Source organism: Phyllobates terribilis, unplaced genomic scaffold, assembly GCF_046119375.1.
Source record: "Phyllobates terribilis strain yellow unplaced genomic scaffold, ASM4611937v1 Scaffold_7__3_contigs__length_470593459, whole genome shotgun sequence".
Lineage (NCBI taxonomy): Eukaryota > Metazoa > Chordata > Amphibia > Anura > Dendrobatidae > Phyllobates > Phyllobates terribilis.
Genome location: NW_027362767.1, coordinates 61,629,829 through 61,646,232, shown reverse-complemented (window position 1 = coordinate 61,646,232; position 16,404 = coordinate 61,629,829). Strand labels below are relative to the sequence as shown.

Sequence of the window (16,404 nt, the reverse complement as noted above, 5' to 3'; positions counted from 1 at the left end):
TCATGGACAGTCAGAAAGGAGAAGGTGGAGACATTTTTTTCTTTAAATTTCTCCACGTATAAGAATATTTGATGACCCTGTGATCAACTCTGATCAGAATAATGGGTTCAATTCTCTTGTACGTGAAAAAAATCGGACGTGTGAATGAAGCTTTACTGTGGATTTTCTGCACCGTATCCACGGCTCATCCGTGCTACTTGCAGATTATTGTGTGCATTTGCAGCGGATCTCACCCAGTAAATTGCAAAGGGTGAAATCTGCAAAAAAAAAAGAATTGACGTGCTGCGGATTTTAACATCAATTGACACCGGTCAAATTTCTGCAACATTAAGATGAGATTTTTTTTTGAAAACTCCTTTACTTTGCTGGTCCTATATGACGCTGTGGATTATCATCCACATGAACTAGGCGATGTGTGCACGACGCAGCCGATATTGGTGACGGTTGGCTTGTAATGACAATGGCTGCGCGCACGCCTCTTATCGGCACAGCGACTATTGTTTTCTTTATTTACCTTCCAGTGTCAGGTCATTGTTCACTCTCCCATGTCTTTACCTTGTCTAAAAATCCATGCACATTGCATAAAAATATTGTGCAGGATTCTAGGAGTCTCCCCCCTTAGAGTGTGATTTCTTCCAGCACCTCACAGGTTACAGCTCACCTGTCTGCTGGGTATACACAGACACACACACACACACACACACACATACACATACAAAAGAGACTCCTCCCTGGCAGTGCTGTGATGGATTTCCTAGCAGAGAGAGCCTGCTGCAGGCGGTAGGACCCAGTGGTCATCTAAGAGGCAGAGCAGGGTGTAAGGCAGAGAAGGGAGACTCAGAGAGGCTGCTGGAGAAAGGAAGAGAAGGCAGGAGGAGGATCACTCTGTGCAAAAGGGAGGAAGAGACATTATCACACACTCTGCAACCAGAGAGGAAGAGCAAGACAAGCAAGCAAGCAGCAGAACCAGAGGGGGAAGCAGCTGATCCTCTGCACCAAGGATGATCCAGGGCTGAAGACTGCACCCAGCAAGGTGACAGCAAAAAAAGCAACAGATCCTCCCATCCCTCCATGCAATCAATGGGCTGAATCTGCAGCAACAACACTACAAGCAGCAGCAGCCCTATCCTTCCCCTCTTCCTTCTCCTCCCACCCTCTCCCCCTCTCTCTGTCTGCTCTCTCCTCTCCTCCCCCCTCCTTCCTTCTTTCCTCTCCCTTCCCTCTCATGCTCCCCTCGGTGATGGTGAGGCTTCAGCTGGCTGCAATCCACCACTAGGCCCTGTGGCTCTCCTCCTCCAGGCAAAAGGTCCTATATACCTCTTTGCATCCATGTAAGTCAATTGCCCCCCCAACCCTCCTCCTTGTATGTCTTATGATGCATGCACACACCCTATAGTAAAGCACCAATGCAGGGTCCTGCTGCAAGCCCCACTCCACATGCCCATCATATCCCCTTGTGGGGGTCTACATTGCTTGTTGTTTTATGCTTCAACCTTCCCCATAGGCCTAGTGTATAGTATGGTAAATACATTCCTAGTGCCCCCTCCCTGTTACATAGACTGCATAGTGTCTGACTGCTGAGGATGTAGAGCATGGGAACTGCTGGTGTTACATAGTGATGCAGGAGGGATACTTATTACTCTTATGTCTTTGCTGAAACAATGTATTCTTTCCAGGAAATCAGCAGTCTTGTATTAATTCTCCAATATAGCAGTCATCCATTGCCATAAATACATAGTATCCTGTGCTCCTCCAGCTTCACAGCTTGATACATTGTTTGTAAATAAACATCTTGTCCTGTTCTGATGCTTTGTCTACAATGTATCCATTGTTCCAGCAGAGGATAATTCATATTCTCCACATTCTAAACCGTTTTAATGCTATCAGTTATATGCACCCCTCCCAATTATGCCCACTTCCTGCGTACATACTGTAATATGTATGGCTGTGCTGCTTTTACCATGACACATCCCACTCCGGCCTGTGCAACCAGCCTGCTATGTGGAGCAGAATCATTTGCTCCTGGTACCCAGCCTTCTAGGAATCCAGGAGAATAGAAAGAGGAAGGCGGCCAGTGTTTACCTGCAAAATAGACGTATATTTGTAGGGTTGTGTACAGTATATGGAGGTTTGCATCGCACCAGGCCTGTGTTTAACCCTGGGGTCACTGGATAGACGAGCTTGTGTGTAGGTGCTTGGCATTTTGTGACATTCGTGTAATAGTTGTAAAGCTCCAGCCTGACGCGCGTCATAACAAAGTGATGGACATGTTTTGCCGGAACACTGTCAAAACACAATTGCATTATCATTATTTTTTTTTGCATTTAAATGAGATTTAGAAACCAGGAATGTTAAGGTTGGAGCGGTGTTTGCCAACCTGAGGCTGTCCAGGTGTGCGGGATTACAATTCCCACCGTGCACTGATGGCCTCCAGCTAGGAATTGTAGTTTTAGGAAATGCTACAGGTTGGAAATGACTGCTCAATATTATACCATAACTTTTAGTATGCATAGTAGGGACTTATTCACACTGCAGGTATGTCATGCAGTTTTTTAATTTATTTTTTTGCTGTGATTTTTGGAATTTGGAACCATTGTGTTTGCAATTTCGACAAGTCGCTGCAAAGAAAAGTGTCATGACCTCAAAGTGTGATTAAGTTAATCAGCTATTAACCCATAGTAAGGCTTTATTCAGATGTCGTTTTCTTCTTCTTGTACGTGTTTGTTTGTTTTTCATGGATAGAACATCTACAATTAGTCTGTTGCGTGTCATCTTTTTCTTTTTAAAGACTGCTCGTCTGCAAAAAAAAAAATCAGGTCCGCACAGTAATGCAATCCGCGTGCCTATCCGTTTTTAACATAGGGAGGATAAACTTTTATGTATGTGTGTATATATTTTTTTAAATGGACGTCTGAATGCGGCCTTAGGCTGGGGCTACACGATGCTGCGCCACAACAGTTCTTGGACCAGTCGCGTGATCGAACCCTTTGTGCGACCGGTCTGAGACTTGCAGTAGGGCGACTAGTTTAGAGCTCTGATTTTTGCTGTAAATAAAATGGCCAAGTTGCGGATCGCAACGCAGCACCATAGGAGATCATTATATCCAATGCTGCGTCGTCACTGATTTCTGAGACTTCATTGTAGCGTGACACTTGTCGCCGTGTAGCCCTCGCTTTTAGCATTGGTGTTTGTAAAGCAACGTATTCAGATTCCAATGAGTGATTGCAAAAAAAAAACAACAAAACACTGCTGTTTGAGGCGCATCTATGTTCACCTGCCATCTGGAAAAATGGGCTCCATCAGATGGTTCTAGCCTTATGATACTTGGACATCTTGGTACGATTCATCAAAACTGGGGTTGTTCATGACGTACTGGAGTCAGAGGCACGCACCCCTTAGTGGTTCAGGACCGTTGGACGAGTGGCGTGCACCTCACCAATAATCTTACTCCAGTCAGGTACTGGAGTAGGATTTGTGCCATGAGGAACGTCCTGCCCCAGCTCTGCCCGCTTTATCATAGCTGGTCAAAAATGGCATGAAAACAACATAAGTCGCAAAACTTTAGAGCCGCATTGGGACAAAATTGTAATTTTTCTAAACCTTTTTATGCCAGAAGCATAAAAGCTCTTAATCAGGATCTGAATTGTTACAAATTGGGTGATGGGTTAGCAATGCTGACATATCGGAATGACACAATATTGCAAATTTCCAGTACCGTAGTATTTCTGCCCGATCATCTTCCGCCTTAGAAACCTTCTTTTGACAAGAATAAATGAAGTCCTGGATGGTGCAATCATTTGCCCATCAGGTTCCAATGATGGCAGCAATCTTTGACCCCCAATATGTCACTTTCCCCCACCGCCCCCCCCAAAATCTACATAATTGGGTCTTTTTTTCCTTGTTCTGCATTGGTACTTTTTGAAAAGTCGATTAGAAGACTATATCCGGCCATATTACTAATGTATCCTCTAACTTTTTTTTTTCTCTTCTTTAACTTTTATCCCCCTAAGGCAAAAAACTGAAAGTAGTCAAGTGAGTGATGACTAACTTGTAAAACATTCGCTTGTTGAAATTAGAAACATAATGACCGGCCTGATTGTAATGATTAAAAAAAAAAGTTCCCAACAGTAAACTTTTTAGGACATATTGGGGTGGACGGCAGACGCAGGTATAGACTACCGAAAATAAGAGGTCTTCTATATCCGCTCTTTGTTCATTCAATCCTCTGTATAATCTCCTCCTAGAATTATTTTTCAGCTTTCCTTACACCACAACTCCCAGCATTCCCTGTCTATTGGCTTCCTACTGGGAGTTGTTACCCAGTTTTTCTAGTCTCCAGAATGGCAGATCTTTCCAAGTTATCCAGTATTGCATCCTCTGCCAATATATCACTTAATTTTATGCAGGTGTAGACTAGACTATGGTGAACATGCTGGACATTGTAGCTCTGCAGCATCTGATGTCATGTTGTATACGAAACCCCTGGATCCTTATAATGGGGTCATTTCAGGTCACTTGACCATTTGCATTAACCCGCCACCTAGCGATGTTTATGTAACTGATAAATCTGCCATATGGTGCTTTAACTTGAAAATTTGGCTCCTTTCTTTTAATCAGCGGTGTCAAATATTCCGTTGCCGCCGCTGATCAGATGAGGCGCCGTCCTTGCTGCTGTCTGTTGTAACCTGAGCGCGGCTGCTCGTATGGAGATGTCCAGGTTTGTAGCTTCAGGCACCGGCACACCCTGCGCTTTACTTCTATGTTTTATCTAATTAAAGGCGGCCATAGGCGAGGCGGCAAATAATTCAAAATCTGACTGTAAAATAAGATTCTTGACTTTAGGAACCAATTAGAAGAAATTACAGAACTGATTAGACAACCCTGACTCATTTCCTATTGGGGGCCCCTGCTTAGGACCCCCTCTATAAGCCATAAAGCGACTATCCTTCCAAGAGACCCCCGATTTCTTAGACCTTTCTTCTTCTCAGAAAACGACTGGAGAGAAAAATCCAGCTTCATAAAAAGTTCAAAATTAATTTCCAAAGCAGCTTAAAAATGATTAAAATGCTTAAAATCCATAGCAGGTACAGCGGTATTTTAGGGGTACAGCGGTACCTACTATGGATTTTAATAATTTTTAAGCTGCTTTGGAAATTTTGAACTTTTTATGAAGCTGGATTTTTCTCTTCAGTCGTTTTCTCTGCTTGGCAAGTGGTCCCTTGGATTTCTTGCTTCAGACGCCATTAGCCCAGGTAAGCTGGTACGATCCTTTCTTTCTTCTGATGAAGTAGAGTATACCCAATATGGCTTCCAATACACGCCCCATGGAAGTTGTGACCTGCTTTCCAAGTGTCCTGAATGGCAGGTTTTGCTGCACCGCACTCATTTATTTCCCTAATTTGCCCTTCAGGATAACAGGGGGTTAACTTATATGTGGATATGGAAATCCCCTCTAAATTTGATTTAACCTTTATGGTCGCGCTGGTCTATAGGGCCGCGACCACCCTGTGGTTTTCCTTATGATGTCACGTGTATGGTTCATCATTCCCATTGTAGACCACTATGATCCTCAGCCACGAGATGTGACGTCACCTCCCGCATGTGACTGGACTTAATAAATCATAAAGCCCATGTGACTTAAAGGGGCGGGGGCACTGTATTTAGTCTGACTCTGAGCAAAGAACCATAGTCTTTTGCCTGGACACGATCAGTCATTCATTCGAATCGTCACCGTATAGATATGTTAATACTTTACGTTTGTTGTAACCTTTATTATACTCCAGAGCCGTATTCAAAATGCTGCTGGCTTCAGAGCTGAAATCGCCATTCATTCCTCGCTGGCTGAAATTCTCTCTAAAGACGTGTCCTCTTCATCCTATATAGGGAAATCTAACTGTGCTGCTCTTACATTATAGGGTCCAAGCTGTTAGAGGGGTTTTCTGTAGACAGACTTGTTGACTGTTTCCTATCTCTGGTGGCAACAAAGCTTAGGAGAAATGTTTACCAGCGCTGGTTACACTGACAGACTCTTATAGGGGCATCATTGGCCATATAGCTTAACGCATTGGTCTGACAGCTATATCCTTTATCCTCCGAAACCTCTCGCCCGTTCACACGCTTGTACAGGAGAATAGGCTGGAGCCATGCACCTATGGCGGCAACTTATCTCCCGTGAGAGCAAAGGATTGAGCATCTTTAATCCTGTGTGCACAGATCAATATGTTATGGAGGATACTCTTAAAAGGTGATTGTCATTTCAGAAAAGTGATTTGTTTAACCAAAGGTTGGGGTATGTTGGCTCAGGGCCCCTCCCTTGATTTTACTGTTATACACTATGGGCCCCTATTTATCAAAGCTGTTTGATACCTCGTTATGTAGTCATAGGTGTCCCATATGTCACCGTGTGCCTGGAAGTGGCACCATCTTATTTCCAGGGGAGAATACCTTTTGTAATATGGCTTTTCAATGAAACCTGTCCTTATTTTTCACCCAAGTCCATATGAATCTATGAGAAAAATATAATTCTGTTTGACATCAATGACAGATGATGGTACAATGTAGACGATGGAGCCGTAATGGTAATGGGCCGTACAATAAAGTATATTTTACAGATGAGCCCATGGTGATCCTATTATTATTTATTATTTATTATTATTATTATTATTATTTAATATGATTTCCCCTGTCTATGTTCCCCCTTCTGTCTCTTGGCACGCTCTTCCGGTGGTAAACCTCATATGACCACTGCAGTCAATCTGAGAGCAATGAATCGCTCTTCTGGATAGACTCACTGCTGCAGCTAATCTGTGCCTGCCAATTGGCTGCAGCGGTTATGTGACATCCCCTGGCAGAAGAAGTGGACTCAGGGGCACAGATAGGGACGCTATAGGTGAGTGTGATTTTTTTTTTTTTAAAAAAAAGTATAAATTTATTACTTTTTTTTTTTTTTTTTTTTTTTTGGACCGCCATTGACCCTTTGTAAAAATAAGGTACAAAAGTGGAAAATCCCTTTAAAGATGACTTGTCACTTTACTATAAATATGTACTTTTTTTACCTGATGTAAGTGCCGCTGTTCTCCTGAATTTGGTGCTGTTTTTCTTTTGTTCCTGCGTCTCTCCGTTCCTGAGATATGGACCCCTCTTCCCTGTATATAAATCTAGCCTTTCAGCCAACTGGGCGTGGTTTAAGAGTTGACATGCCCACTTAGACGAAAGGACCATTTACATACAGAGAGGAAATGCCCGTATCTTGGGAACGGAGAGGCGCAGAAATAAAAGAAAAACATTGTTGGATTCAGGAGAACAGCGGCATTTACACCGGGGGGCGGGGGGGGACGGGACATATTTATGGCAAGTGGCCAGTCACCTTTAAGGGAACCATAGATATTAGATATCTAACAAACGCAAGGCCGTCCAAGCAAAAAACGTGTTATTTCAGTAGTATGGTGGGAGGTGAGTGGAAACCTTGTATATACCCCGGGGAAACTAAGTACTGACGGGTATAATTTATCCGTCCATATTGCCCTGACAGCCGCTATAGTCGTTCTATATGATTTATGCGTTTTGTTTTATTTTATGAAGCATTTTGAGCACAGATTATCATGGCCAAGAGCTTGTGGACACCAGCTTAGGTGGCAGTGCTCCATGACTGTCACCAGCTGCAAGATGGGCACATACCACGCACCCGGGCTATTGAGGCAGACAAAGGCAGTATGATTTGCCACTGTTTACTGAGGAAGCTCTCGAGGGTTCTAGCAAGCAGTAAAAATATAATGATGTTTTATGAGAGAAAATGATTTAAATGGGGATTTGTTTAATCTGAAGGAAACGTCATTGAGCGCATATTTACTGTACACAAGTTTGGTATTTATTCAGCGTTCGTGCAAACATTTACCAGCCGACAATAATGTGATGTGCTGCCATTGTGATCGGGATAGAAATCCAACTTCTAATGGGGAGTTGGGGTTGAAAAACTGCAAAGAAAAAAAAAAAAATTGCTTGGGGGTGCAGCATAGAGAATACATGTTATACGGATGTAGGCAGACATCTTTATTTGGGTTTACTAATGCACATCTGTTTCCCAGGTTAAAAAGAGGGGACCGTAATGGGGTTCCCCAGCGCCTCTTGATTGCATTTCGGCAGGTTAGAGTCACTGATATTGCATCGACAGGAGTCCTCCAGGACGGGTCACGATTGCTGGCCAGACGTGCGTCCGTGCAACATTATAGGCACCTCTCTCCTCCCAATGCAGAAGTGAGAGGGGTTTTCTTGCCTTATTTATGTGTGATGGAAAGTTTTACAATTTCCTAACACACTTAATTTAGTTTCAAATCTTTAATTTTTTTTTATCTTCAGCTTGAAACTAACAGGGCTAAACGTATCCAAGATATGGCTCTGAAGGAGAAAGCGAAGTAACAAGGTTTCTTGGGTGTCAGTTTATCCTAAGGGTGATCTAACTTGAGCCCGTTGACATAAGTTTGACTTCTGCTTTAAGACGGCAATGGCACTTTGGCTTTTTGTTTATTAACTTTTTTCCTTTTCATTTTAGTGACAAGTTACCTTTGCTGCTATAGTTTTCACCCAAAACCTCGGTGAAACAGATCCACTCGGTTACATTGCCGTCATTATGAATGAAGTAGCGATTGTAAAAGAAGGTTGGCTTCACAAACGAGGTAAGAAAGTCTCAGGCTAGTTGTTACATTTTATGGTAATTTTTTTTGGGTGGGCATCAATGTCCTAATGAAGAATGTTGGAAGGTCTGTCCTTTTGCTTGTTGGCTTGAAAGGTCCGTTAAGTCCGACCTATAATTCTATAGTGTTGATCCAAAGGAATGGATAACCTTCTGGGAAGAAAATGCCAGTTGCCCCAGATGAGGGAAAAAAAAAAAAAAATTCCCATCCCAAAAAAGTTTGACTCTCCAGAAATCGAGTACTCATAACTATTTAATATTCTGTCTGTCAAGACGAGTTGTGATGGGAGGTTTTTAATGTACTGAGCGTCTTCAGCTTCACAATGGTTTTTCTAAAATTTTGACTCCTGTCCCACCCATAATCATTGGATGACACCAGCATCAGCAGAGAAACGATACAATCCTTTGTAGATTTGGTCATCAACTCTGTTGGCCAACCGTGGATCCACCAATGTGGAAGAGATCCAAGTGGGTATAGCATGGACTTTTCTTATACCTAGAAGATATTTTCACCCACCCTGTTGAAGATCTCTGTATTAAAATGTAGATCCATAAATTCTTTCTAGCCAATGCACAAAAAGTACTGGTTGTGTGTCATCAGGACATACCGGCTTTATGAATTTTAATTTGAGGAGTGCAGCATCTCCTCCTCCAATTATCGAAGGACTCCTAAAGCCTCCCCCATATACGTTAGACTAATATTGGCTGAACTTGCCAATATCAACAGGTTCGACCAACTGTCCAATGTGTATGAGGGCCACGGACGACCGATTGTCTTGAGTCAAGGATCTGGCATGTCTGATTTCAGATTTCTGGCAGTAGCTCAGCTTCTGTGTATGATGGATCCAGCCGAGATGACTATCAGGCAAGCGATCTGCAGAAGCATCCTTCATCAGACAGTAATGTCATGTGTGTGGTTTAAGGATTGGAGTCCCATTAAGATGGTTGTTTGCTTTAGTGATCACCTTTTTAGGCATATGAATGTGTTCAGAAACTGGCTGAAAATTGGCCAACTGGACTATTGCCAGGGACCTTTCCCAAGACCATCCCAGGCTTGTAACTCGTTTAGTCCATTTTCACTGAGGGAGAGATAAAGGCTTGTCCAGCTGGAATCCACCGGGATGACAACAAGTTTAAAGTTCATGGGTCCCCATAAACAATCTGTCTCTACCCATATAATCCAGCAGAATCTGCTGACCATCTGGGGGGGTTGGTGTGAGGCCCCCATACACATTAGATAATGTCGAGGGCGAGACTGATCCAACCTTAGGAATTTCAATGGCCAATCCTTTTTGCTTGGTGCAGAAATAACCTGCTGCCAGAAGAGTTGGGAGGAGTCTGACAACAGCTCTCTCCTGGAGAACTTAGGAACACCTTGACAAAAAAAAGTGTTCCTTAGTATGGGGTAGACAGAAGAGAGAGCTGTCTGCCATACGATGACTGCGGTCTGAGTGTGCGGTCAACATCAGAAATGCAAGATCTCCTGATGTAATAGTGCCGGTGCCCCTTGTTTCTGATACGGACTGCAGACTTTATAGGGATTTTTTAAGACTTGGTCTATTTTAAAGTAAATTGGACATGGAGGGAAATTAAAATGTATAATATAGGAGCCACTGGAATTCCTCGGTTACCTGCTGGTGTCCGTCGGTGCAGAATATTCCCGCATAATGACTAGACAGCCAGGACATTGCACCCATGGTTTTCTAAATCCTAAATGAATGGACAGCACCCATGTGGTTCGGTATCTGCCTGATGAAATGCAACTTTGTCCGCCTTTCCTTCCAAGCTCTGTGACGTACAAATACGTAAAAAAAAAAAAAAAAAAAAATTCTCCAAGTTTTCTTCATTGACGCCAGTCCATCAAAAATGTCACAAATCCACTCAGTATTTTGTCTTGTTTTTTTGTATTTTTGGAGGGTTATTTTTGATTTATTGGTGTCCATACAGACTGTTAAGTTGGACGATTGCATATTGTTTAGTTAAATGGACTTGTAGCGACGTTGCACCCATAAGAGCATTTAACATGACCTCCAGTAGAGGATGGTCAGAGTGGCTCCATTCTGGTAGACTGAAGTCCTCCACAAAGGTTTGATTCCAGTCTGACCACCACTTCTCATAGCAAAATCTGCCTTTCCAGTGGTATTAATAACTGGACCGTCATGTCGTCTGAGCTGAACAGAGATTTTGTGAATAGAAAACCCCTTTAACTGATGACCTGGTTGCTATGTAAGTAAATCGTTGATATGCTTCATTCGAGCAAAGAACTCTGTTCTATCTATACAGAATGACTCGAGCAATTATTTGAAAGTCATCCGGAGGTGGTAAAACCCTTTGATAACTAGAGAAGTGTTTGTGACTGGGTGCGAACAATAGTGTTCACATGTACCTCCAAATTCTTGATGCTTTTCTCACTTTGTGAAGGAGATGCCTTGAGAATTCTGCGTGGGAAGTTCTATAGCCGACAACGAGCTGTGGTGTAATGTGAGGGCAGTCGTGATGAGAAGTCTCTGATCATGATCTTCTTCTATTATCACTCGGGTTACAAATTTGTTATATGTACAAGTTAGCTGCTTACTAAAATTAGGTCAGTTTTGTCACACTAGACTGGAGAGGGAGGAGAAAGTTGATCTTGGTGACAAGGCTTGTTTTATACAACATGGGGTCCTGGTCAACCAGAAGACTAATGGCCTTCTACTCACCACTTTTAGACCTTTTCTCTTGATTCAAAATCCCTGGTGGTCTATGGTAATGAAAGAGTTAGTTATGTTACTCAGTGGTCTCTAGACCCCCCCCCCAGACACAACAGATGAAAGTTGGCTGAATTTTGGTGGGACCTTTCTAGAACCAGATGTTTGTGGAGGCTTCCTTCCAACAGGTAATGACTGGGGAGAGAAGGATCGGGCACGTAAAATTTCAATTTTTGTTTTTCGAGAAGAGAAGCTGCTCGCTGAGGCATTTGGCAGCGACTTTCTCCACTCTCCCCATTGATATCACACTTGTATGAGTGAGTTGGGAGCAATGGATATCTCATGAAATGTTTCGCTGACCGCTTTCTAAGACGTTTATCACAACTTTAGGCAGTGACATGTTCATTTTTCATTCTCTTCGCATCTAGAAAAATGGAGAAGGCAATGGTACCCGCTAGTTGGTCTTGGAGGCACCTTGAGGACCTTTCCCAGGTTATGTGGGAGGGCCTAGCTAAGTTTGCCACCTCTTAAAACCACCAACATGATGAGGAAGTGCGTGTGTGCTCTATAGAGCTGTGGGATGTTGGCGTCCTTTACAGAATGGAGGGGTTCAAATGCACTCACTACGTTTTTTTTTTTTGTTTTTTTTTCTTCAGCCTGTCTTCTTAAGTCCTGAAATGTATGGTCTTTGTGTGATCCCTCCCCCTCCCCCCCCCCTTTTTTTTTTTTTTTTTTGATGCTGTAGGCCACGTCTTCTACGGAGCCCGTAAGCTAGAGAGACCCTGCACTCGCATGTCTGGCATCTACCAATGTCTCCCAACATCCCCTGTATATGTACAGCAGAAGACGGGAGGATGTGTATGGAGTAGATTAACGCCCTGAGCCCTCTCTACTGGTTTGCACAGCAGACACCCGCAGGTAGTCACTGTGCTTGGAGCTAGCTGTTTGCAGAAGTTTCACCCTGTAGATTTCATGGTTGCTGTTCACTACGGCATCAAAGTGGTTAGACAGAGGAGGTGGGAGAAGCTATCACTCCCATTAAGCTCCCTCAACACTATAGCATGAAGTCGATGGATTGGTTAATGGTAGCCAGGGGCCACTTTGGGAGCCCAATTCGAACCTTCTTTATGGGCCATTGGATTTCTTTCTACACCCATGTCTTATAAGTTAATAAAGTCTTTTATTTGATCCTATATTAGCACAAACCTAAAGGGGCGGCTTTGTTCATAGAGATTGGTTAATAACCCCCAAAGTTCTTGTTTTTATGGTAGGACCACTGGTTTTGAGTATCTTGGACACCTTTGAACTACGTGATGTTTTCTGCGCTGCCACCGTCCGGGCACTTGTGAATATATATTTTTTTATTAGACTTGTTTTATATTTCCTTTTTGATGCACAGGTACGTGCACGCTCACTCTCCTGGAAAATGCTATGACCTCATCAAAGGCTGGGAAATAATTCCCCTTCCAAGGCTGGTTTCTAAGTCAGGGCAGCTCCTGGCGCTGAACCCAATCCGCTAATTAAAAGCATTTTGAGGAACTTAAAGGAGCACTAAACCCAAAGTCTCCAGCTTTGCTAGAACGCATCTGCTGATTTCATTCATGCTTATGTGCAGAAATGATTTTTGGAAAGTCTCCGACGTGGTGCGATGTATTTTTTTTTTTTTTGCTTAATATTTCTGAATCCTGAAGCCTAGGATGAGCGGTACTACACATTTGGCCTAGATGGGGGCAGTGCTTTATACTGTTTATACAGAAAGTGACTTTTTTTTTTTTTCCCTTCTCATGGATTTAAGGTTAAAAAATCATTTTTAAAATATTTTGCACCCTTTTGCTTTTACAGGCTCCTTCTTTTCCTGCTTTGTTCTATTCAGTGGTCATAAATCAGCTGAGGAGCTTGGAAAGACCAATTTAGAGTTACAAACTCTCCTACAAAAAAATGAGCTCACTGACCAAATCTAGGTTAACTCATTGTGAAGCTAATAATACAGTGCAATACAAAGGCTATTGAAGACAAACTGCAACATTTTTAATATATTTTTATTTTTTTGCAGAGATTTCACAAATTTAACTTTAAAAAAAATAAAATAAAGTCTCCAGCTGTAGACAAACCCTTTAAAGAATTAATTCCGGTTTTAAGCAAATGATCACCTATCCACCGGATAGTTAATATCTTTCTGGTGGTCTCACAGCTTGGACCCTTACAGATTTTGGTACATCCCTGGCATTACCACACGCAATAAATAGAGGGGTACCATGATCGTGCCGTTTTAGAACACCATTCCTGGGATTGGCGGGGTATCCCAGCAGTCGGCCCCTTAGCGATCAGTAATTTATCACTTAATTTATGGATAGATTGTAACCTGCTAAGATGGAGGAAAAAAAATCCCCAATGAGCCTTTATGACTCAGGCCGCTGGTTGATTTAGTTGTGCACTGTACAGTACCCCCTATTGAAGCCCCCTTAAAACCTACCTACCATATAGTGCCCCTCTTAAAACCTACCTACCATATAGTGCCCCCTGCAGTCATGTTTCTTGACCTTGCTGACTGTATAGGTTTAGGCCAGAAGCTTCTGTATATTACTTTCTGTTCTCTTCACGGCACGTAGAAATCAGTTCTATTCCATCCTGTAGTAGCCGTAGTTTGAGCCACCCGTGAGTCATCGGTTCCCTTGTTTGAGCTGCCTCATTCAGTACATGGATGACTCACGGCTCGGCCCCTGCATGTCACCAAAGTGGGATTTGTGAGGGGGTTGAGGCTCACGACGACTATGACCCTCTTTTGTTTTGAAAATATTTGCAGTTTTCCCTTAGGAAAGTGGCTAAAGTCAGATAGGATTATTAACAAAGTTTTAGGCTGGGGAATAGCGCTGTGCCTAGAAATGACTTGTGGGCGCGAATTAACTCTTCTCGTGCAGATCTGTGGTGTAAAGCAGTAAGGACTTAGTACCTTCTACTCAAACATGGTATAGTTGGCTGGAGATATATAAATATGTAGCATATATACAGCTGCAATCAAAATATTAATCCCCCTCCTCCTCCCAGTGCAAATTTAAGTTTTCATTAGCAAAATGTAAAAGCTATCTGCAATAAACCAAACTAGAACAAATGGTCTCAATACAACTAATATTACAAGGGTTTTCCAATTTATGCACAAAATGCTACTTTTACTGACTACTGCAGATGCGGAATAATTCACCCATTCATGAAAAGCCTCTTTAGTACTTTAGTGGAGCCTCTGGCTGTTATGACCTGCTACAAACATGATGCATAGCCACTTGCCCACTTCTGGCAGTGTTTCTGAGGAATCTTGGCTCTCTCATTATGGGCAATGGCCTCCAGTTCAGTAATAATCTTGAGTTTTGCTGCTGCATCCACCTTCTTTAAAGCCCACCAAAAGTTTTCTATGGGAATCAAGTCAGGTAATGGACAGCCATTCCTGAATTTTCATGGACTACTAAAACCAAATCTTGGTGGGCTTTGAGGTATTCTTGGGATCATTGAACTGTTGGAAGGACCATTGATGCTTCAGATAGATCTCAGAAGGAGGCATCACCTCTAGGATTTCCTGATGCCATGAATCCGTTTTGACCTTCACATGCTGCAGGTTTCAAATGTCAGAGGGAAAGCAGCCCCAGAACATCGCTGGTATTTGCTGTAGGCATTGTCATAGCTCCCCATGCTGTTACAATAATGGCGTAGTACTGCTGGAAACCAGTGGCTGAAGGAGCACAAACAGGAACAGAAAGCGGTAGTAGAAGTTCTTAGAGTTATCAAAGGAGTTGTAGGAAACAATCCGTAGATGGGTGAGAACAGTCTGGGTAAGAATGTTCAGGAGCTGGAGACTGGAAGTAGGCTAACAGCTAGACACAATACTCAAGCAATGAGTGGGCCTACTTAAAGCCGCATGGATCTCAAACAGGAAACAAGATGGATCCCACAGGTTCAGAATCTGCCATCTTGGTAAAGGACAATTGCAGAACCCAACAGCAGCCTCAAGTGATAAGGAATGGGATTGCAGCACAGTTATTAAGGTGAACAATAGCAGCCACTAGTGGTCAAACTGACAAAGGACAACAGGAATTCTGACAGCCGTTCTTTGCTGTAGGCATCACCCCAGCCTCCCGCTATGTTTCAAAAGTTCCAGTTTTGCTTCATTGCTCCACATGACAGGTGCACTTGGAGTCCAGGCTTGTAGACCTTCAGTGTTTACTATTGCTGAGCGAGTATGTTCTGTTAACCCTTTCGCCAAGTATGCTCGGGCCGAGCTCCGAGTATTTATAGCTGCTCGGTGATATGGTTGAATCGCTCCCGTGTGCATGATTTGCAACTGTTTGACAGCTTTATTACATGGGAGGAATGTCTATTTCTTACACATTCCTCACATGTAATAAAGCTGTCAAACAGTTGCAAATCATGGACACCGGAGCGATTTAACCTTATCACCGAGCAGCTGTAAATACTCGGAGCTCGGCCCGAGCATACTTGGCGAAAGGGTTAACAGAACATACTCGCTCAACCCTAGTGTTTACCATGCACCTTAATGTGCAAACTGAAACCTTGGTGCCTGTTGCCACAAATTTAAGGGTTTATGACCTTCTGCCTCCTCAGGAATCTGGTGGAAGACGGTGACTGTTTCCTCTTGCTGTCACGTCCAGGTAGTATAGCCAGTGTTTGTATGTAAATGCTGTATCTCTAGGATCGTTCAATGACTTTGTGTCATTTTCCGTGTTTGTACCACAATCTCTTCTCATACCTCTTTGGATCACTCTTGACAACCCAAGAATATTAGTGATCTGGGGGCATTGCCCATTGGGAGTGGGCAAAGATTCCTCAGGAACGCTTCCAGAATCTTGTCTGGCTGTTATGACCTGCTGCAAACTTGATGCCTAGCCAGGGGGTTCTACTAATTATTGAAGACTTTTATTTCCGCCCTTGAATCTATCCCTTCATGACACCTCATTGGTGCAACCTGTGCAGTCGCACAGGGGCCCAAGATGTAAGGGGGCCACTACTACCTCCAAAGCA

General features: G+C 43.1%; 1 protein-coding gene across 3 annotated transcripts in view; it reads left to right on the top strand.

The window, feature by feature from the left end:
* The first annotated feature begins 699 nt into the window (after positions 1-699).
* AKT1 (AKT serine/threonine kinase 1) overlaps positions 700-16,404 on the top strand; it is an 88,244-nt gene continuing 72,539 nt past the window's right edge. Inside the window, exons 1-2 of one of the 3 annotated variants that reach the window (XM_073638644.1) lie at positions 700-1,033; positions 8,549-8,672. In XM_073638644.1, the coding sequence (XP_073494745.1) occupies positions 8,627-8,672 (46 nt within the window). In that variant the 5' untranslated portion in view covers positions 700-1,033; positions 8,549-8,626. Of the gene's footprint in view, positions 1,332-8,546; positions 8,673-16,404 lie in introns of those variants that run through there. The other 2 variants (XM_073638643.1, XM_073638645.1) reach the window with 2 other exon arrangements.